The 22,806-nt window shown below is 55.6% G+C and overlaps 1 protein-coding gene across 2 annotated transcripts in view; it reads left to right on the top strand.

Annotated features, from left to right (window-relative positions):
- The window catches only part of BMP7 (bone morphogenetic protein 7), an 88,121-nt gene that overhangs the window by 43,180 nt on the left and 22,135 nt on the right, over positions 1-22,806 (top strand). For both annotated transcript variants that reach the window (XM_059133184.1, XM_059133183.1), the window contains exon 3: positions 14,943-15,091. In XM_059133184.1, coding sequence (XP_058989167.1) covers positions 14,943-15,091 — 149 coding nt within the window. The remainder of the gene's footprint in view (positions 1-14,942; positions 15,092-22,806) is intronic.

Here is a 22,806-nt window from a genome sequence, read left to right on the forward strand (position 1 = left end):
ATAAATAAATAAATCTTTAAAAAACAGAGAGGAAAAAAACCCCAGAAATTCTCATTTCTAACCCCAACAGGACGGGTGTTGAGACTAGAAGTCTTCATGTGTATTCTTTTTATTTTTTTAATCTTATTTTATTTATTTATTTATTTGACAGAGAGAGAGAGAGAATGATATCACAATAGGCAGAGAGGCAGGCAGAGAGAGAGGGAGGAGGAACCTGGCTCCCTGCCAAGCAGAGAGCCCGATGCGGGGCTCGATCCCAGGATCCTGGGATCATGACCTGAGCTGAAGGCAGAGGCTTTAACCCACTGAGCCACCCAGGCACCCTTTTTAATCTTATTTTAGAGACATTTTAGGTACAGAGGATTCCTCTTAAACCCCCTCGCCCTACACATGTCAACATCCGCAGCCAGAGTGGGACCACTGTTACCATGGGTGAACCCACATGGACACGTCATCATCTCCCCAAGCTTGTAGTCCACAGTAGGGTTCCCTCTTGGTGGTCTCCATTCTCTGGGCTTTGTCCATTCTCTGGACTTGTGTCCACCATTATGATGTCATCCTGAGTATTTTCACAGCCCCAACAGTCCTCTGAGCTCTGCCTCTTCATCCCTCCCCTCCCCCAAACCCTGATGGCTCCTGTTTTTCTTTGAATTGTCTTTATAATTTTGCCTTTTCCAGAGTGTCCATAGTTGAAATTGTACTGGAAGTGGCTGTTATTATTTGATGGTTCAAAACAAGCACCTAGGACTGGCCGCATCATTTGTGAGACCCAGAACAAAGTGAAAATGTGGGTCCACTTGCTAAGAATGTACCTTGGATTTCAAGCTGGTGGTGGCAGAGCATTAAACCATGCAGGGAGTCTTTCTGTGGGTGGGCCCCTGAGTAATGGCACAGGTCCCCTGCCCGCGGAATGGGCCCTGCTACTCTCTGGGCATGGATGTCTGCAGATGTGTGCGGATAGCCGTATTCACCTGCACACCCTGCAGCTTTACCTTGAAATGCTTCAGTCCGGGGCGTGCCTTCCACAGCCCAGCTCCCGCCTCATTTCCAGCTGCCTCCCGTACACAGACACATTGACACACACACACAGACACGTGCACACACACACACACACACACACACACACACAGGCACGCCCATCCACAAAGGCACAGGGACACACAAAACACACAGACATATACACAGGTACACCGTGGCGGCTGCACACACATACGCGCACGCACACACGCCCTCCGGTATGGCCAGGCTGGCATTTGCCTACCCCCTTTGCTCTGGACACTTCTTGTTTTCCGGCCCCTGCTTTGCTCACCCCATCTCCCTGTCCGTCTGGTCTATTCTAGTTTAATTCCTGCACCTATACTGCCAAACCAGCTTTTTGAAAAAAATATAATTTACTTTTTCTTATTAGACTATTTTTCTTTTTAGAACTTTTAGACATAGAGAAATTGGGTACGTACGGAGAATTCCAGTATGCACTGTGCCTGGCTTCCCCCATCAGCCGATGACATCAGTATGGTGCACTTGCTGTGAAAAATAAACCCATGTTGGGGTGCCGGGTGGCTCAGTCGGTTAAGTGTCTGCCTTCGGCTTGGGTCATGATCCCAGGGTCCTGGGATCGAGCCCCGCATGGGGCTCCCTGCTCAGCGGGAAGCCTGCTTCTCCCTCTCCCACTCCAATCTTGTGTTCCCTCTCTTGCTGTGTTTCTCTCTGTCAAAAAAAAAAAAAAAAAAAAAAAGAACCGATGTGGATGCATTGTTACCATTAACTGAGGCCAGTCATTTATCCAGATTCCTTTTGGTTTCATCCTCACGGCCTGTCTTCTCTTGCAGGATCCCACCCGGGATACCAGCTGACTTGTCCTCGTCCGGTCTCCTCAGGCATCTCCTCCTACGAGTTCCTTGGACTTTGCCCTTTTCTGAGACCGGCTTTTCGCCGAGTGTGCGTAACCCTTTCCCACTCCGGCTGGTCTGTCTCAACCCTACCTATCGTCTTTTTAATCTGACTGTTTTTGTAGTTTTTCTGTTTTCTTTGTATTTTATTTTTTAAGTGCATTTCCTTATTTCAGTCATCGCTACACCGGGAGCGGGGCTCACCCTCATGACGCCGAGGTCGAGAGCCTTGCGCTCCTCCTGAGTGGGCCAGCCGGCTGCCCCCACGGCACTGCCTGCTTTAAAACGAAGCTCTGCTCCCCCGTCGCGGCGCGGTCTCGCTGTCTTGAACCCGGGCAGCTGGGAGTCCAGATCACTAGGTCCTCAGCCCGGAACACCCGGAACCTTTGGGGCTTTCAACCGCCGACCCTCCAGGGCCCGGCTTAGAGCGGACGGTTTTGCTTTTCGAATGAAGACTGGATTGTAAGAGCCTTTTAAGGAATAGGACTTCTTTGGCCACTGACTCTTCTTTAGGGCTAAATTAAGGACTCTTTGAAGATGATACCTAGGTCCAAAAGCAGACGTCGTTTTTCCCCTGGATGTTGTGGGGTTGGGGATTTGCACTCGACCTTTGGCTCAGGGACTGGGCCGGCAGGTGGAGGCCGTGGAGGAGGGGGGGCAGGGTGGTTCGGGAGTCAGGTAGGACGAAGAGCCAGAACCAAAAGCCTCCAGAGAAACCTATTGTCAAAGGAAAGGAAATGGGGGTTCTTCTTGGAAAGCTTTTGCTAGCAGAGTCCTGCTTCGGATCCCTTTCCCGTCAGAGGGCCCGGGGTGCATGTCCAGACCCTGAATTTCCAGGTGAACCTGTGACCCCCCAGTCTTGCTTCCTGGGTGTTGCCGCCTTCCTCTCCATCACCTTCTCCGCTCGCTGGCACCACGGCCACGGGTGTCTTGGGTGGATGTCCTGCCCGCTGTCTTCCTCCTCCAGCCCCTACCGGCCATCTCGGGGGGGTGTGTGTGACTCCTGTCATGTCGGCCTTGCCAGCTGGGGCCTCGGACAGAGCCCCCGTCCCTCCTCAGTGCGGTGGCCACAGACCCGGGTGCTTCCACTCAGCACTGGCCTCTCCTGCCCGAGAGTCTTCTCAGACCCTGGGACCGTCTGCAGCCCACGGAGGGGCGGAGGCCCCCTGGGGCAGCCCTCCGTTGCCAGCGGTCAGGGATCAGTCCCGCACTCTCCTGTCACCTTGAGGAGCACCACGCGGAGTGGTGTTTGCCCTCGTCCTGGGGGCCCAGAGGTGTGAGCCCCAGCTGCACACGGCGTCCTGTTGGGGCTTTCTTTCATTCCTTCCTCACGCTCTCGCTCGTGTCCAGGTGGTTCCTGGGGGGCGCCTCTCGGGCTACTTGCATTTGAGTCCTTGACTCGGGATCTGTCTTTGCGGAGGGCCCCCGAAATATGACAGAAGATACGATGGGGTGTCCGGCCGGTGGGGCCCTCGGTGAGCTGTCTCCTCAGCCTCCCCTCTGGCCACCGATCTTCCATTTCAGGATCTGTGGCCAGAGTTAAGTCTGAGACACCCCGTCCCACTCTGCATGGAGGCGCTCCCATCTGGCCTTTGTTTCTGGAAGCCTCAAACTTGGCGATCGTGATCCCTGTGTCTGCCCGCAGACCCTGCTGCAAGGCTCACTTCCCTTGCCCGTCATCTGCCCGCTTCACTTGACTAACCTGCCTCTGGGTTTGGAATCTTAAAACAGCCTGTGGTTCTTAAAAAAAAAAAAAGAAAAAGAAAGAAAGGTAGGGAGGGCGACCAGCGTGAAAGCTGTGTTTGTGTCGGTTTGTTTATTCCCTGAGTGTGTGTGGAAGAGGCAGCCTTGACCTCGGTCTATTTTGGTCTGGCGCTGGAGCTGGAGGAAATGGGGCGACCGGGGAAGGGCTGGGGAGATGAGTCTGCTGGCCGGGGAGTCTCCTCCGCCCGCCTCCGCGGTGCCAGGTGGACGCAGCCGCCCAGCCGCGGGTTTCCAGAGCCGCCTCTGAAGCCTCTCGGGCTCCCCAGCAGGCCCTGGGTCTCTGCAGGGCACCCCTCCCCCCCGCCCTGAGGCCTCTTGGTTACTGACGTCACTCGCACGGCTCACCTCTTGTCCTTTGGTGTCTGTGTGGCTTGTTCCTCGGTTGGACGGAGTGACAGGGCCTCCAGTGTCTGGCAACTCGGGGGCCCAAACCCTGGACCGGAAGCAAAGGGGAACAAGAGTTGGGGCCAAAAGTCACTTGGCCTTTGGCTTTCTTCCTAGCTGTGGCTTCCTGTCCATCCGTGTCCTCCTGGCTTCCCCGGACACATCCCGATGAAGGAGCGGGTGCCGGCGGTCACGAGGGCACAGGCATGGAGGGATGGAGCCTACACCCCCGGCAGCTTCCCGCTGGGGCTCTGCTTGGGTCATCCGGCAGCCCCCCGAGGGCACAGGCAGGCCTGGAGGGTGGGCTGTGCAGGGCCTGGGGCTGACCGGTGGCCAGGACCAGGCACCCCCCATGGGCAGTGGGGTAGGGGGGAGCCGTGGCCTGAGGCCCTAGGAACTGGGGGTGAATCCGTTGCTGAAAACACTAAAGTCACTTGAAAAGGAAACCTTTGCTTTTCCTCTTTTATTAACACAGACGACAGGACATGAGCCCAGAGACCGCCCCCTGGGCTGGTAGGAGCGCACCGATGGCACAGCACGTTCGCTCAACAGCAAATTGAGACCTACTGCGTGCCACGCGGTGTTAGGTGCCCGGGCTACGCCAGCGGCCGGCAAAGCAGGCCATGTTCTTGTGGCCTCGGAGCTCAAAATCCTGGTCGGGAAAGAGGTCGCTTCGAAGACCTCTGCAGACTAATTTAAACACCAGCCCGAGTGCTGGAAAAGAGAGGCTCGGAGCGTGTCTCCTGACAACGTGCCTCTCGGGTGTCGGCGGAAGCTTCCCCGGGGGGCCGAAGGAGGCGCAGGTGTGCGGGAGATCAAAGGGCGGGGGACCGTGTTGCGGGGGCCTGTGTAGGCGGAGGCCCTGCCCAGACGGGCGTGAAGGGAGGCAGGGGAGGCTGGAGCCGTGGGGCCGGGCAGGGGTGTCGGGAGGCAGGGGGAACACGTTCGGGACTCTGGGCTTTTTGTTCTAAGAGCTAATCAAGGGTTGAAGGCAGAGCAGTCACCTACTCAGATAACGAGGCTCCGAAGGCCTCGAGGGTTGCTGGGGGCCGAGGAGGTCGGGGCAGGAAGGCAGGGAGTAGGGCCCCCGGGGATCCTCCTGGTGGCAGCTCTCCCTCCACCACCAGAACCACTGCTGGCTTCCCTGAACCTTCGCCTCCCACCTGTGGAAAGGGCCACAGCCCCTGCCTCACAGCTGTCGTGGGAATCAGCAGCCCCTCTCAGGATGGGGAGCCAGGCCTGTTCCAAGATCGTTGCATCCTGAGTGAGGGTCCCAGCTGGGCTGTGAGCTCCCTGCTTTGGGGCTGAGGCAGCTCAAATCCGGGGCGGGGGTCGTTTCACTCTGCCTTTGAGGTTTGCTCCAGCCCAGAGCCACGGGCCTTGGACACTGGCTGGGCCCTCCTGACTCTGTCATCCCATTTAATCCATTTGAGAACAGTCCTTATAGTTAACCCATTTTATAAATAAAAGAAGCTGAGGGAGGGGAGTAGGCTTGCCCAGGGTCACTCCCCTGGGATTTTACTTTAACTTTCCTAAGACCCAAAGCCTTGTGTTACAATACCTATGTCCCTGTCCACCCAAAGTGTGACCCAAGGACCAACCAGGGGGCTTCTTCACAAAGAGGATTCTGGACTTCACTCAGACCTCTTGATTGTTTTCTTCTGTCGGTTGCTGCATCCCTAATAGGGGAGAACCTTCTATTTTTAGCTCTGCTCCTCCTTGTCCACTTCCTGCCTCCATGACCCATGGGCACACACATGTTTGAGAGCCTCTTTATCACATGCCAAAGCCAGAGTAGACGTTCTTTGCAGCAGGACTTCTCAGAGCCTTTAAAGAGCTAATGCACATTCTGAAATTTCTCAAGGAGGGGTGTTGTGGTGCATTCCACCCTTATTCGAATATAGAGCCTTTTCATTCTTGACCATCTCATTTTCCTCTCTTGGGTATTCAATTAATGGGGGCAGTTTTTAAGACCTTGGTAAATTTCAGACCCTTCCTCTTGAAGGTGGGGAAACTGAGGCCCCAACCTTAATGGCTGCTGATCTGCTTCCTGACTTCTGACAACATGGGCCTCCTGGACTGCAGACAGGAGTGTTGTTGACTGTCCTGTGAATGCCCAGACGAAGGGGCAGGGGCGGGAAGGGAGGAGGGAGAGAGAGACAGTCAGAAAGACAGACAGATGGTTCTGGGGTGGGGAGACCGTGGGCTGGCGACTCATGCTCCGGCCCTGGGCGGAGGGTACCATGCTTCTTTGTGTATTTTTCCACCTTCCTCCCAAATGACTTAATTTTAGCCTTCCTGGATATGCGTAGTCTTAAAGCGTGTTTAAAAAAAGCCTCGGACCTCCCCGACTTCATCTTCCTGTCCCAGGGACGCCAGGGACTGTTTGGGTGACTTGGTAGAAGGGCAGGGCATTCCCTGGAGCCGCAGGTGGGGTGCTGGGGACCTGGGCTGGGTCCGCCCCAGCCGGGGGCCCTGGAGGGGCACTCCCCGCGGCGCCACGCCCGACTTCCCCCCTGGGCCCTTTGATCTCCTTCCCAGCGCCCCTGCGGGCCTGGTGTTTGCGTGCTGGTCCGACTCCAGGTGCACGGGGGCTGCTGGCTTCCCAGCCTGACTCATCCTGGGCCGAGCAGCAGCATGCCCTCTTCCCCCCTGTGACATCATGTCAGCCCGGGAAAGCTGGGGGTTCCCCACCGCGCTCACTCCTGCTCTGTCTTCTGGGGCATGTTCTCGAGGCCCCGCAGTAGTGCAGCGTGCGGAGATTTAAAGTGTCCAGCCCTGCAGTGTTCCAGAGGGCCGGGGGGTGGGGGTGAGGGTCAGCGCAGGGGTGAGGGAGGGGAGTCTGCTGGTAACCCCTGCTGGAGACTCTTCCCCCAGCTTCCCCGTTCTCTTTGGACCAGAACCTTCCCTTGGCTGCAGGCTCCGCTCCCCCTCTCCCCTTGCTTTGCATCCTCTGTTCCCTCAGCTGGAATGCCCTTCCTGCCCTCCTGGCTGCATTAGCTCTGCCCATCCCTCTGACCTGCCTCAGGAGACCCTGGACTGCTTTTCTTCCTCTGCTGCCCTGGAGGACTCCTTCCTCTCCTCCTGCCCCCTGATCGGGGTCTAACGGCCCTCACTGGGTGATGTGCTCAGCTCATCGGGAGTCCGAGCCCGCGTCTGGCTCCTCACAGAGCACCTGAGACCTGGGGGTTGGTTTCAGGAATGAAACTCCATTCGTTCTACGGCTCTTGTGACAAATCACAAATTGAGTGGCTTGAGACAATACCTGTTTGTTCGTCATGTTATGTCTGTGGGGGTCGGAAGTTCTAGATGGATCTCACTGAATTACTCTGAAGGTGTGTCGGGGCTGAGCCCCTTCTGGACGCTCCAGGGGGGACAATCTGTCGCCTCATCTTCTCCAGCTTCCAGAAGCCACCCTCATCCCTTGGCTCACGGCCTCTGGCTAGCAGTCACGTCCCTGTGACACTACTGCTGTCCTTAGACACTAGAGACAGAAGTGTCTAGTAGTGTCTAGAGACACTACTTCTCTCACACCTCTGTCTCTGGTTGGCGTGTCACCCTTTTTGCCTTATAGGGACCCTGTTGACGATAGGGGGCTCCCTAAATCACATCAGCAGAGCCCCTTGACTCGACAAGTCACAGGTTCTGGGGGTAGGATGTGGGCTTCCGGGGGTGTGTGTGTGATTCTGCCCAGCACCTAGTCAAAAATTCATTTCTCTTTCTTGGATGGGGGTCACTTGGCCTGGGGCCAGCCACATTCTCTTGGATTCTCTCTGCGCCCTCTAACTCCTGGGAAGATTCCTGGCGCAGGGTGTGTGTGTGTGTGTGTGGTCCCGGTGGGAAGGAAGGGTGGCTCCGTGTCGCTTCTTATCTGGGGCCTGCCACTCCCTGGCTGAGGACAGTTTCTTAACTTCTCGACCCCTTCACTGTCTCACCTATAAAGCGGGGTCCTGACCCTATGTGCCCCGTTGGAGGAAGGAGCATTAGGTAAGAGAATGTCACTCATTCAAGCAGGGCGGCAGGAGCGCTCCCAGGCCTCAGTGTCGGGTGCTGGGCCTCTCGCTGCCAGCCAGGCCTCCTGCAGAAACCCTGGGTACCTCCAGGTGTGGCCCTTCCAAGCCTCAGCCATGGGTGCTCCCCAAAGGTGATGGGCTGTGTCTGAGGGACGCGGGGTGGGGGTGGGGGGATGACTGTCAAGCCGGGTCTCAGGCTAGAATGGTGAGAGACTGTTTTCGGACATACCCCCTGAGACGGAGGCCCAGAATTGGCTATTCACGTGTGGCCACTGGTGCCCTGTGCACCAGGTCTGGCCTCCCCAGCTGAAAATTGAACCAGTGGGAGCAGATATCCCAGGCTCTGTTCAGCTCTTAAGACCCCAGACCGCTGGGACCCTCAGGCAGGAGGGGGAAGGAGGCTTCGTCCCCACGTGGCTCCAGTGATGAGGCCATGGGCACTGGGGACGGGATGGGGCCCGGCTGGGTTTTCTGTTCCCTGGGGCTCCTGCCTGGGGTGCACCGGCCTAGAGAAACCCTTAGACTTCCAAGCTGCCTGGTTTGCAGGTTCTGGGGCTGTCCCGATTGGGGCTGGTTTGAATGGCGCACTCATCTCCCGGAGGCTCCGGTCTGGGAGGGGGTCATGGTGAAGGCCCTTGAGATCTGTCTCCAAATCATTTCTAAGGAGCCAGAGGCGGGGGGGGGGGGGGAGGACTTTCCACCTTCCCACGCTGGAGACTTAAAAATACCCACTTTTCCAGTGTCGTGGAACTTTCCGGGGGAGGTGGGCTGGAAACCAGCTCTCGTGGTGGCGGGCCGCTCTCCTGCTTCTCCCTGTGGGTTAGCTTTCAGCTTTCTCAGGGCTATCCCCGGGAGCAGGAGGCCACCAGCCCCAGCAACTCCCTGTTCCCAGGCTGGTGGTTAAATATTAACACCCCTCCGTGCCGCGACGTTGGGGTCACCGGCGGTTCACGCCTCACAGAGAGCAGGGTTTCGGGGCGAGCTCGGTTTCAGGAGGGAGCCGTTCACTTTCGGGGTCTCGAGGCTGCTGCTTTCATCGGGAGCAGCTGGAGAAGGTGAGGCAAGGCAGGCTGCATATGCGTCCCAGCTCCAGGCCCCTCCGAGAGCCTGGAGGGGCAGGCACGTGGTCCGTACCCACGGAAGGGGGCTGCGAGCCAGGCCACCTCCCTCCCCTCGGGGACATCATGCTGCTCCGGTGGAGCGTGGGAATAGGTTGTCCCGTGTCAATATTGCTTCTTTCAGAAACAGCAGGTGCCCACTGAATTAGACGCTATTGATGAACACGGGCCGAGGAGACAACGTGTTATGGCATAATGGCTCTGTGTTCTGTATTTCAGGCTTCAGTTGGCTATATCCCTTTCAGAAATAAAGCTTTATTGATATAGAATTCACAGATGATATAGTTTGCCCTTGTAAAGAGGCTCAGTGGTTTTATTAGTCTGTTCCAAGCTATGGGACCATCACTCCTATTCCACATTTTCATGAGCCCAAAAGGAAACTCCGTGCCCGTCAGCACTCAGCCTCCCCCTGTGCATCTCTCCCAGCCACTGGCAACTACTGAGCTTTCCGTCTCTGTAAATTTGCTTCTCTGGACATTTCATAGACATGGACTCGCACCAGACACGGTCTCGTGTCTGCTTTCTTGAACTCGGCATAATGATTTCCGAGTTTATCCGTGTAGTACCGGGTGTCACTTGAAGATTCCTTCTTACTGCCCGATAATTTCCCATTGTGTGGATTTAAGATACTTTGTTTATCCGTTTATCGGAGCATGGATATTTGAGTTGTTTCTGCTTTTCAGGACTATTATGGATAATGCTGCTATGAACATCTGTGTGTAAGATTTTGCATGGATCTATTTTTTATTTCTGTTGGGTGGTAAAATTACCCCAAATTGTAGCTCTGTGTTTCACCTTTTGGGAAACTGCCAGACTGTTGTCTGAAGCAGTGGCAGCATTTCCCAGTCCCATGAGAAGTGTACGAGCGATCCAGTTACTGGGTATCCTCGTCAGCACTTGTTACTGTCTATTTTGGTTTTAGCCATCCGGTGGGAGAAAGTGTTATCTTACCGTGGTTCTGAGTTGCGTTTCCCTGGTGACTGACGATGCTGATCTTCCTTTCATGGGCTCCCTGGCCATTCGTGTATCTTTATAGAGACGTCTGTTCCCATTGGCCGTGTCCGTTGTTGGAGGCCATGGCGGACTAGATTTCCCCACCTCGTCCTCTCCCGTTTTCTTGACCGATTTGTACAAGCAGGAATTGTCAGTTGATAATTTGGCGATTTGGGTAAAAACACAGTGCAAAACCATTTGGGGACCGCGGGTGAGAAAGACTTTTCATTTCTGTTATGTTGTGTGTCTCCAATTTTCTATTTCTTCTTTTCACCATTTTTTAGCATTTGTATTTCTCCAGAAACGTACATGCCACACATTCTGTTTCATAAAGCCTTTTCGCTTAACACCTTTTCATCACGAACCCCCCTCATCAGGAAGCGTTGATCTGTATGGAAGCTTGTACGTACCACCATGTCTTACCAGTGTTTCTTAGTAGGTGGTTCTCAGGTTTTCGGTGATAAACGGCGTAACCATAGTTTGGGTTCTGTCTCTGTGAGGGACAGACTACCCACAACACCGTGTAACTCAACAGTCATTTTGTTGCTCAGGAATTTGGGCAGGGCTCAATTAGGACACTAATTGAGATTCTTGTACTTTCTACAGCATCTGCTGTGGTCAGTGATGAAGCTGGCAGCTCAGCTGGGGGCTGGCTGGGTTTCTTTCTCTCTCTTTTCTAGACCCCTTCCCCCGTGGCCTCTGCCCCCTTCCAGGCAGTCTCTCTCCTAGCACAGAAGTCCGATTTCGGGATCCACGGCTAGCTTCCCAGAGAGCAAAAGCAGAACTGCTAACCCTCAGACAGAGCAGGGCCTCCCTTCCACTGGGTCCTACTGGTCACAGCAAGTTGCAAGGTCAGCCCAGACTTCAGAGACCGGGAGCAGCCCCCACTGATTTATGGGAGAGCTGCCCGTGGGTACTGAGATGAGTGGCCCCATTTGCAGAAAGTCTACGACCCTGACCATCCTGTCAGATGAACCTGGAGTCGAAGTGCACATTCTTTGAATGGATATGCAGTCTACTGACTTGTGGATTTGGGGACTCCATATCCAGCAGGGAACGTGCTCCCGTTCCTACGTGCCTGCTGTAACTGCAGGGTGCCCCGACAAGCCATGAGAATTTGCTGCCGAGCTGGTCTTCTCTTGGGTCTCCCCACTTGCTCAAGAAGGCGGCATCAACCCCACTTTACAGAGGAGGAAACTGAGGCCCAGCAATCTGCTGGCTCAACCTACTCTCCTCCCTTCACCACCGTCCAGATCTCATACTTTCTAGCATTTTCTCCGCTCCACATAATGTTGTGAGAGTAAGAGGTGTCACACAGAACCCAGCCACCCCCTGTGTCTCTTTTCCTTTGGTGAGAGGTGAGTTAAGGAAGGGGCAGGGCTCACATGCTCACGGGTCAGACTTCCAGTGCTGTGCCTGGTTCTGTCCTTTTAAGGTCACTGAGCGTGGGTGGTGCTTTACTTCTCTAGGGCCCACTGTCCTCATCTGTAAAATGAGAACAACCGTCTTAAGGTTGGGTGTCCAGAGCATCGACATGAAGGAAGCGCCTGGATTTCCAGCAGGGTTGAGGGTGGGGGAGTGCCGTCGGGCTCCTTGGGGGACCGTCACCCCGAGCCTTCCCCTCCTCTGCTTGCACCTGGCCTGGGTCGGGGGGCCAACGTGTTCAAGGTAAATAACACGTCACAGAGGTCCTCCCCAGTGTGAGAACCACTGTGCTCTAATGAGGTGCTCAAGGCGACAGCTAGACGAGCCCACTCTCCACTTGTCCCTGCAGACCGGTCACAGAGTCATTCCTCCATTGTCTTTTCCTGTGGGCCAGCCTTGTGCCTGGACCTTGGGTGCAGAAGCACAGCCTCGCCAAGGGTGTCCTGCCCCAGTGCCTTTGAATACGGCTCTGCGTCTTCCAAGCAGGCCCGGAATAGACGACCGCAGGCTGAGGCCCCGGGGAGAGGAGCCCGTGCGTTCCCGCTGATTCATAGGATGAGTCAGTGCGGGCCGGTACCATCTGGCGCTCAGTGTCACGGCCTGTAATAAGAAGGTTTAGTATCGTTTGGCAAGACGTTCGCTGTTCAAGAGCCCCAACTTACTCTTTGTTGCTTTACTGCCCATGAGGGCTTACCCAGATATCTGGTCACATTTTCCGGCAAGTAACATTTTCCAGCAAAGTCACCACCCAGACTTGCGACTTCTGGGCCGTGGTGTGGACACTTCCTACCGGGCCCGGGGAGCCGGTCTGAGCGGGGGAGCTGTTCTGGTTTGGGCTGGAGTTTCTGCTCGCTGTTATTTGTTGAGAGCAGCTGATGGTTCGTTGACAGTGCCGGCGGGGCCCGGTAGCCGGAGGGCGTCGTCGAGGCACACCGGAGGTGAAGACAGCAGGGAGCTCTTGCTTGGAGGCAGGAAACCCACACAGGTGTCCCCCAAATCGGTTCTGGAACTGCCCGTCCAGGGGCCAGGGAAGAAGTGGAAGTGATGTGGTCGTGCAAGACTGTCTTGTTATTCTTCCACTGGGGCAGGACGGGGCCAAGTTAGCGTCTCCGATACCCTCTGTGGCTCCAAAAAGCTATCGCTCCTTCTAGCATCTTCTAGCCTCTCTGTGTGTTGGAGCGGGGAGTGGGCTCAGAGGGACCGGCGAGGGGACAGTACACATCCTGTGTTGGCTAGGAGATCCCCAGTCATGGTTCATTCCCACACGTTGTATAATATAACTCGGTATTTTCTCAGTCAGGTTCTGCCATTGTTGAGTATCACCTACAAAGAGATTTTCGCCGAGACAGATGCCGATAACCCCTCTTGCTGTCTTGCGGTCCCGGTGAGGCCGCCCCATCCCCGTGGAGTGCCGTGCCCTCCCACGGCCAAGGGCTGGGCACCTCCTTGACTCGGCCAGCTAGGCTCTCTGCTCTCAGACTTGGGGCTGGAGCGATGCCCAGAGAGCGGTAGAGCTCGGGCTCCTGCCGTCCACAGCTGTGCTGCACGAAGCAGCCCGACGTCCTCTCCCCTGCCTGGGCTCCTTCTCTCGCTGAGGCTGGTTCTCCATCCCTGTGTCCGCCTCGCTGAGGACACGGGACTCTCCCCGTACATTTCCAGTGGGCTCTGCGTTCAAGTAAATTTGAACGCTGGCTCAAATTACTGCTTTATTTTCTGCGTGCCTTCTCACGACGCCTGCACACACGAAGGTGACTGGTGGACGTCCGTGTGTTACGGCAGGCAGCAGAATTACAGTCCGGCAACCTCACGAATGTGGAGCCTCCAGGGCACGCGGTAGAGATGAATGATGGGGTGATGGGTAATAGGAGAATCGGGGACCGGGGCCGATAGGAAATGTGTGCCTTATCCTGGGGGGGCACCTGCTCCTTGGCGTCCAGCCCACGGTTCAGTGCCTTATAGCACAGTGAGTTCGATTTGCCAGAGGCTCTGAAATGCCGGTCGTCACAGCTGAGCAGAGGTAGTGTCCAGAAGAACTGTGTCGCTGGGTGGTGGCAGGCGGCCGTCTCCCTGGATGTCAGCCCTACCTTGGCTCCGTCTTAGTCCACAGAAAACCCTAGTCACCCCAGGCAAACAACTGGGCCTTTCAGAGCCTCAGTTTTGGGGTCTGCACACCCTAATATCCTCCTCACAGACTTGTCTTAAGGACGCAGTGCTGACATGATGCTGGTCAGGCATTTCAGCCTGGAGTCTGGCGCGTGGTAAGTGCTCAGGAGTCAGAGAAAATTCACCGTAATTCCCCGGAAAATTAGATCACTCCAGGTCTGACGGGATGGAGATGGTCGATGTCCCGGGACAGGGGGTTTAGATGTTGTTCACTGTTGTACCCCGGCGTCTGGCCCAATGGGGGGGGTGGGCTCAAATACTGTACCTGATGATTAAAGACTCCAAATATTGAAACTTTCAATGTTTCTAAGTAAAACTGCGCGAGATGTTATGAGACCTTGTATACTAGAATTCTGCTATCACAAAGGTAAAAATTCACCAACCCACCCACCCAACCACCCATCCACCCAACCACCATTCACGTACCCAACCATCCACCCCTCCAGCTACCCATTCCCCCAACCATCCATCCATCTTCCAGACACTACAATGTCATTTGTAGTTTTTTTGCTACTGCAAAATGTGAGGAAAAAAGAGGATTAAAGGGCTATCTCTGTACATAATGTCAGTCTAGGAGCTCAGCTCCTAATGCTTGGAGGGCTTATGAAGAAGTTGCATGGTGTGGAAATGAAGAGCCTGTTCACTGGTGCTCAGTTACCTGAGCTCACACCCTAACTCAGTAGCGTCCTGGCTAAATGACCTTGGGCAAGTCATGGGCTCCCCGTAGTCCGTGGAGATGACAGTCTCACTACCCCGTAGGGTTGTGAGAGTTGAATGAGATAATGTGTATTGAATTCTCGGGGCAGTACCTGGCACATGGTGAGTAATCTAACAAGTGGGGCTTCCTCCCCGAGACTCCCAGCAGCACGGAGGCTATAAATCCCTGCCATCCTGCCCCCTGTCCCATCGGTGTGCCGCCTAACATGTGGGAAGGGTGAGTTGGCCTCAGAGCAGCTCCTTGTCCGCTGTGTGTATCTCTTTATGCCTCTTCCACACTCCCTTTCCCCATCACAGCTACGAGGGTGTCTCTAGGCCTGGATCTTCCTCTGATGCACCCACTTTTGGGAGCCCGGTGGCCCTCCTCCTGCCTCCCGTATGCCACATGGTCCTTCTCTCCAACAGCGGCTGGCCGGTGACAGGGTGACAGAGCCATGGCCTGCTGACCTGGAGCCTGGGTTTCTCCTCTTTTGCAGGGAGTCAGACCTGTTCCTGCTAGACAGCCGCACGCTCTGGGCCTCGGAGGAAGGCTGGCTGGTGTTCGACATCACCGCCACCAGCAACCACTGGGTGGTCAACCCACGGCACAATCTGGGCCTGCAGCTCTGTGTGGAGACCTTGGACGGTAGGTGTCCAGCCACCACCTCCCTGCTTCTAACGCAGCCCGTGCTCCTGGAATCACACAGGAGCCCGGCAAGCTCATGCCTGCTTCCGTCAAAACAGGGCCTCCCAGCCCCGACCAGCCAGTACTCACCGTTCAGCCTGTCGATCCCAAGCAAAAATAACACCCACCCCCTTTGTAAGAGATGGTTACACGGTTGACCACAGCCGGGTCGGGTGGGGCCCCTTACAGAGTGAGGTCCCGCACCAGCAGGGTCAGCATCGTCTTGGGAACGCAGACTCTGGTCCATCCCAAGCCTGCTAGAACCAGTGCTGTGCCTGGGGCCCCAGGTGCTCGCGGAACACATTACGCATCTGAGACGTGCTGACCCGGGCACTCCCGCCCCAGAGACAGAGAACATCCTGCATGCCCCGTGCATGGCAGATGTCTAACAATACCCCTGACCTCTACCCACTAGAGGCTGGTAGCATCTCCCAAAAATGTCTCCAGGTGTTACCAAGTGTTCCCTGCTGAACAAAACTGTCCCAGTGAAGGACCACAGCACCGGTGCAAGGAAGGCATGAAGCCCCTTCCAAGAGACCCTGAATGTGGTTCTGAGTCCCAGATGCTTGGAGAATCCACGGTTGGTCTGTGTCGCCCTGCGCCTCGCGGTCCCTCTGCGGGTACCCACCTGCTCAGACAAGGGTGACCAGAAGGCGAGTGGGAAGTCGGGTAGGACTGCTCGCGCCCACGTCTTCCCCCAAAGCGTGTTTCTTATTAAGTGTGGGATGGCTTTGGGTGGGTAGCTTCTTCCTTATACCAGCTTTCAGGGGAAAAAAAAAAAAACCTAAACTGGAAACACATTTATTTTAGAGTAGGTAATATTTGCCAGTGGCTCAAAATGCAAGTTACAGATTCGCGCAACCATGCGCCTCTCCTGGGCCCGCCTGAGTGGCTCACTTCCACCATGGGGGCACCTGCCCTTTCCCTGTTCCAGGCTGTGTTTTCAGAGATGCCCTCTAGGTGTTTAAACAACTACATATAGATTCTGTTTTGCTTTTATTTTTTCCCTCCCGCAAGTAGTGACGTGGCACATACGGTGTTCTCCGCCTTGCTTTTTATCACTAACCTTGACGGCTGGCCCTTCGCAGCCCTGGACGAGCTGCCCTGTTTGTTTGGGGGCTGTTGTGCCGTCGTGTATGTGTGCAGTTGAGTGTAGCTCTGCCACTCACTCGCCTTGTGACTTTGGACAACTTCCCTCACCTTCCAGAACCTCCTCCTCTCCAACACACAGGGCCACAGGGGGTGTTAATGCTAAAGAGTTTTAAGATAGTGACCCAGTGCACATAGGAATCCCCCCGGGGGCATCCTGGTAAAATGCAGATTTGGATCCAGCAAGCCTGGAGTGGAGGAGAGACTGCCGCAGAGGCTGCTGGTCCTGGGCCACGCGTTGGGAGGCAGAGCTGAGTCTAGACCTGATGCCTCGGACATGCCCCACTCCAGGGCTGTTTCTCTTGTTATTCATGGTGTTGGTGTTACACTGCTACTATCCGCGCTGACTTATCCAGGGCCCCCTTGGGAAGAACGTGTAGGCGTTTTCTGGTCCTTTGCTCTTACGAACAGGGCTGCAGTGGAAAACCTCAGTGCACATGTTGTTGTCCACTGAGTGTAGCCCTGGGATAAATTCCCAAAGGGGACGTTATCTGTGCGTAGTTTGGACAGGTGTTGTCAGTCTGCCCTCCTTGGGGCTCCGTCTATTCACGCCTCCATCAGAGCACATGAGGACACCTGCTTCCCCTTCTTTGACAGTACACGTTCCCAAATGTGTTCATCAGGGAGATGACAAATGGGCTCTTGTAGCTTTGCTTTGTTTTCTTCTCTGCTCTGTGAGGCTGATCCCCTTCTCCAGTGCACTGCTTGCAGTCAACTCCCTGCCTGCCATGCGTTTATCCCCTCTGCCCATTGCTCTGACAGAGCGTTGGTCTTTTTCTTCCTTAGATTCTAAGGACACCTGGCTCTTTGTGATTTGAGCTGCAAATAATTTGTCAGTTTTTCATTTTTCTCTTTTACAGTGGTTAATGCCAGGTGCCAAATGGGTTGGGGTGATGTAGCCAAATTGTCTCACCTTTTGTTTTATTGCTGCTGGGCCGTGCCTCTCTTCTTTCCTATCAGAGGCCACCGCTTTGGTCTGGAGCTACCCCCTCAGTCTGAGACTGGCCTGAGGCCATGCACCCTGTGGGAGGTGCAGCAGAGTTTAAGACTGTGCTTGTCTCGCTTCCAGGCTGGTCTTTCTACTGGTGGAGCCTTCAGCCTCCCTCTCCTCCTCTTTCCCCTCTCCATGACACATAAAGAGGGGAGGTCCTGGAACTGCTAGAGTTTTCCATGGCTCTATATTGGATTGGCAAACTATATGCCCGGTGGTCCAGATTCAGCCTGCACCCTGTTTCTCTGTGGCTTTTGAGCTGAAACTAGTTTTCACATTTTTAAATGGAGGAGGAATATCAAAAGAAGAAGACTATCTCATGATATGTAAAATTATATGAAATTCACATTTTGGTGTCCATAAAGTTTTATTAGTACACAGCCACACTCACTCATTTATGTATTATCTAGGCCTGCTTTTATGCTATCACAACAGAGTTAAGTAGTCATGACAGAGACTGTAGTCCACAAAGTTGAAAAGATGTATTATTTTCAGATGATTATTTATAGACAAAGAATGCAATCCCTGCTGTATGCCAGAACTTCTCAAACTGTGTCCCATGAAGTGTCAGTGGGTGTCCCAGGGTAAAGGGAAGGATTCATGATCTGTTAAGAGTGAAAAGGCGAGGTTGGATAAACTAAGCAGATTTCTCTGCAGGACTTATCAGAATCTTTATTTTGCAAATATCCATTGTGAATTTCCTGATGGGGCACAGAGCATAGAGGAATTCTAAACTTATTTGACAACAGACTCATTCAGCTCTTCTTTTTACTTAAACACTCCCGAGGAACATATTGGAGATGAAGTAAAAATGGGGCTAGAGTAGATTTGACTCCTCTCTTCAGAGTGGCCATTTCCCTGGACTCGTGGATATTGTCTAGATCTTCCATATTGACCTTGATGGGTCCTGTGCTTCTCTGCCCTGTCTGCCCTGCTGGCTTGGGGTGGCCCAAGTTTGGTTTTTCTCTTAACTGACACCCAACCCAGTTTCCCGAGTGTCAGGCTTGCCATTATCTTTCTCTCCCCAAAATCTGGGGCTTGTGCTCTTATGTCCTCCAGCTTCTGCTTCCCCCCAAAATCCAGGTGAAGCTTAGCACGCAGTGAGATGGCACAGCCTGATGGTTAAAGCTTGGACTCAGAAGGCCAGACTCACCAGGTTCAAACCCCACCTCTACTGTTTCTACCCACATGATCTGGGGTGAGTCACTTAATGTCCCTCATCTGGAAAGTGGGGTTAATAATAGTTTCCACCTTCCAGGGTGGGTGGTGAAGGATCAGATGAGCTCATGCAAGTGAAGAGCTTAATTGTTCAACTCGGGACAGCAGCTGAGCCCAGAGTCAGTGCGGAAGGCCATAGCCTCTTGTCCTTCCCACCACGGGGCCACTAGGCAGGTGCTGCCCGTATGATCCTCATGGGACAGTAGGCCCCCGGCAGGTGTGCGACTCCATATTCTCGCAGATCCCTGGGGATCTCTCTTCATCTAAGGGGAGGCTAGCCTAGTGCTTGTAAGATGCTACCCAGGGTCTGAGCAAGGATCGGAAACTGTACTCATGACTCAGGGCCTGTCTCCTCCCCTCCCGCCCCCTCCTAGATGGGGCACCCGGAGCTGGGCATGGATGCCTCCACTCAGGAATAGGGCTGCTCTGTCCAGGCACTGTGCATACGCAGCCGACAGGTTTGGCCTGGCGGCCTGGGTCGGGAAAGGACCACCCACGCAGACCATCAGAGAGGGATAGAGTGAACTATGGCTAACTGGGACTATGAATTTGGGGATCTTCGTGGGAATGAGATATAGCCAGTGAGCCCGGTGTTTCTGAAACCACGGGCTCCTGGCTATGCAGCTCCTTTCCCTCTGACCCCAGTGTCCCTGATCCCCTGGGGGGCATGTTGAGGCTAGTGATTCCTGCCCCCACCCCAGACCCGTGGGTGCTGAGTCCCTGAGGGCTGGGCCAGGAAGCTGCCTTTTCTCATGAGCTCCCTGAGTCACTTGGGGCCTGGCCCAGTGCTGACCTGCTGACACAGCCATGCCCCGTGTTTTGGGGTACCTGCCAATAAGACCATGCTCGGGCTGAGCACCCTGTCAGGTTAAATCCCTACCCCCGTGAAAGACCAGCAGAGCCTGCTGGGGAGTCCATGGATTCGGGGCTCCGTATGCCGGTGCACCACGGCTGTGCCGCCTGTGGGAGCCATGGGGTCCCCGCCTCGGGGGCAACTGCTGGCATTAACCCAAACTCAGTGAACATGGCTGCCTCCTGTGGTACCTGGGCAAGCCGAGTTCCAGGGCAGTGGCACCCGGGCCCAGCCCCCAGTGCCCCCTTTGGGAGGAAGGGAGAAGGAGCACCGAGACAGGTCCGACAGGGACAGTGTAATGCTGGTCCGGACCCTAGCAGCACCTTGTAGCCGCTAGCTGGCTGCCGGAATACGGAGCCTGTCCCATCTCAGAGGCCTCAGTTTTCCCACCCAAACAATGGGCCTGTTGATGATAGTTATACTGGTGAGCTGGCTTCCAGCCTCGTGAGGCACAGATGTCACAGATCTTCTCTGAGAAGCTTTATGTTTGGTGTGATGTGAGCCTCCTGCCCACCGGGTCTCCAAGTCCCTCCTGAGACCACCCAGGATGTGTGTGTCTGTTCCCTCTCCCAACAGCTGTGCCTTCCTGTTAGTGCCCCCGGGGAGCAGCAAAGAGCGTGCCTGTGCAGGGGAGAAGCCCATAAACGCTCCAGGCACCTGTGGCTCATTGGGAGCCAACGTGGGAGCAGTGTCTCATCCGGGGACAGGACGCTGGGGGAAGGAGGGCTGGCATCTACTTGTCTTTCCCTTTGCACAGAAGATAGGAGGAAAGGCAGCCGCCCCCGAGCCACACAGGGGGTCCCCCTGCTCCAGGGGCGAGTGAGTGGGAGCGAAGAGGAGGCAAGGACGGAGGACGGAGGGGTGCTGATGCCTTCCAGCTCCCCCAGAGCTAGAGAGAGCTAGCCAGCTGACAAGGGGGCTGTCCCCGTGGTGCCGGTGAAGGTTGACCCCTCGCTGCGGGCCAGGCTGCCGGCTCGGGGCTCCTGTGCAGACCAGGGAATGGCCAGTGGCTCCCACGTGGACCCTGGAGCCGGCAGCCCAGCCCTGCTCCTCGGACAGCCTCGTGTCCTGTTGGGCAGCTGGCGCAGCCTCTCCGTGCCTCATCCCTTCTTCTGTTCCACGGACGCAATAATGATCAGGCAGAAGAGTGAATCCCTGTGAGATGCTGAGCCCTGGGCCGGGCGCCCTGACCACACTCCCTCCTGCGAGCTCCTGTCAGCGTCATGGTTGCTGTCGACTAGCTTCGTGATCACGGTGACCCACCCAGGGAGTGTGGCTGTGAGCATCGACACGTTAGTGGACGAGGAGACCGAGGCCGAGAAGGGGGGGGTCCGCTTGCCTGAAGTCGCCCAGTTCCTCGGGCAGACCTGGGCTTGGCGCTGGTTCTGACTCCAGCCCCCCAGCCTGACTCGCTCTTTGCTGGGACGCCTTCCAGGAGATGTGGTCCGCGGGAACCAGGCTTGGGGAGAGCGTACCCCAGGAGCGTCCGCCGGGTACATGGCTGAGCCCTGGGGACAGACAGCCCGGGACCCTACAGTGTCCTGCTTCCTGCTGGGGGAGGAAAGTGCTCGAGAAAGAACCCAGAGGACAATGGGCTTCCTGCTCCTGGGACCAACAGAAGTGGCCAGCGCCGCATGAAACTTTTGTGGGCTCCTCCCTCTGTTAAAAAGAAAACTAGTAAAAATGATGTTTCATGACCACGACAGTATAAAGATGAATAGAATCCTGGTTGGATTAAAAATGAAAACAATTTCTGTAACCCTCAAAAGTTCATGTGTCTTCTGACTTTAAGAGACATTAAAACATTTTCACGGGCTCCTGAAAGTACCCAGGCCTGGGCACTGTGCCTGCGGACGGGACATCCCTGGGTCCGGCGTCCCAGGCTGGGGAGCGATGCCGGCTTCTCCCTGCCCCGGCACCTGGGTGTTAGAACCTGCTTCCTGTAGTCCAGAGCCTGTCCGCCCGCACTGGAAACACATTTCTTCACTCAGCAAGCATCTGATGAGCCTGGGATTGTTGCAGGCCCTGGGCTACGGCCTGAGGGACTTTGCCATCACGTCGCCCGCTATCTCGTTGGAGTGGAGAGTGACGAGACAGTATGCTAAAGGTCAGGGAGGAGGCGTGAAGACAAGTTCTGGGATCCTCAGGAGGGTTTATCCGGGGTTTTTCCACTGCCACCTTCTGTCCCAAGCCACAGGGAGAGGAAGACATGGCTTTGAACCGGAGGCACCTCTGTCCTTGCAGATGTGGAAACACCTGGACATTCGCTCCCAAGACAAGGACTTGGACTTGGACTTGGACTTGGACCCAAGACAAGGACTCAGCCTCTTGTTCTAGGTTATAGTGTCCTCCCTCTCTCTTGCCCAGAGAAGAAATCACTCGGAGGCTCAGGAGGGCAGCGCTGAAAAGCCCAACTCTCCAATCTGAGAAGACAATCTGGCGGTCCCTCCTACCCACCTTGCCTCCAGCTGCTGCTCTCGGACACGGAGGGCCCCTTCTCCTGCCACCCGCCCCGTGTCTCCTTCCTTGTGTTCTGGAAGTCTGTGCGCAAAGGGTGCCTCGGGCTTCTCTCCTCGGGCGCGAGAGCACGTGCCTCTCTTCTCCATTTTCCCCGAGGGGATTGAATGGGATTGCAAGGCATTTAAAGGATTGAGGGTGTCTGCTGTCCCAGCGTTCGGCCACGGCCGCCGCGCTGGGAGCGGGAGGTGAGCCACGTGCCCACGACAGCCGCGGAGGCTAAGCCGCGTAAAGCCGAGGTTGGCGAGCGCTCCCGCCCGCCGTGCAGCTGGCTCGGAGGTGCCTTCGCCCTGCGATTGCTTCACATCCTGTTTGTGCAGAAGCTGAGTGAGAGACAGGAGGAGGCCTTGATGACCCAGAGGCTGGGATGGGTCCTTCCCGGGTTGGGTGTGCGGCCGTGGCTGGGACAACACGGGGTTAGTGGGGCCCGGCGGATGTCACAAGCCATACAGACCTTCTCACCCGTCACCTGGGCCTTGGTCCATGGAGACCAGCGGCTGGAGTTAACACGTTTTGCAGGATCCCCATCCACAAGGCGCATTCTGCTGCTGCGGGCCTCCACCAGGGGGCCTCCACGGGGGCTCTGGGCCTGGAAAACAAAGAAATTACAAAACCAAGATGTCGCTTTCTCTGTGATGGGGCTGTGCTCTCTCTTCTCCCAAGAGACCCCATTCGGGCTCCATGCCCCTTCCTTGGGCAGCTTCCCCGGGGCTGGGCGTGCTGATTCTGCTCCTGCCTCTCCAGGACCTGCCAGCAGTGGCCTGACGCACACTGGTTTGTCCCTGTCCTCCAGGCCCAGAGTCCTGCCCCCAAACCACCACCCACCTGGCTCCCCCCTTGGAAGACCTTCCTCCTCATGTCTTGGGGAATCCTTCCTGCTGTCTGAGGCTCTGTAGGTTGTCCACGTTCATGCCCGAGCAATCTTTTCCTTCCTGTGTGTCTATCCAC

Source organism: Mustela lutreola, chromosome 9 (assembly GCF_030435805.1).
Source record: "Mustela lutreola isolate mMusLut2 chromosome 9, mMusLut2.pri, whole genome shotgun sequence".
NCBI lineage: Eukaryota > Metazoa > Chordata > Mammalia > Carnivora > Mustelidae > Mustela > Mustela lutreola.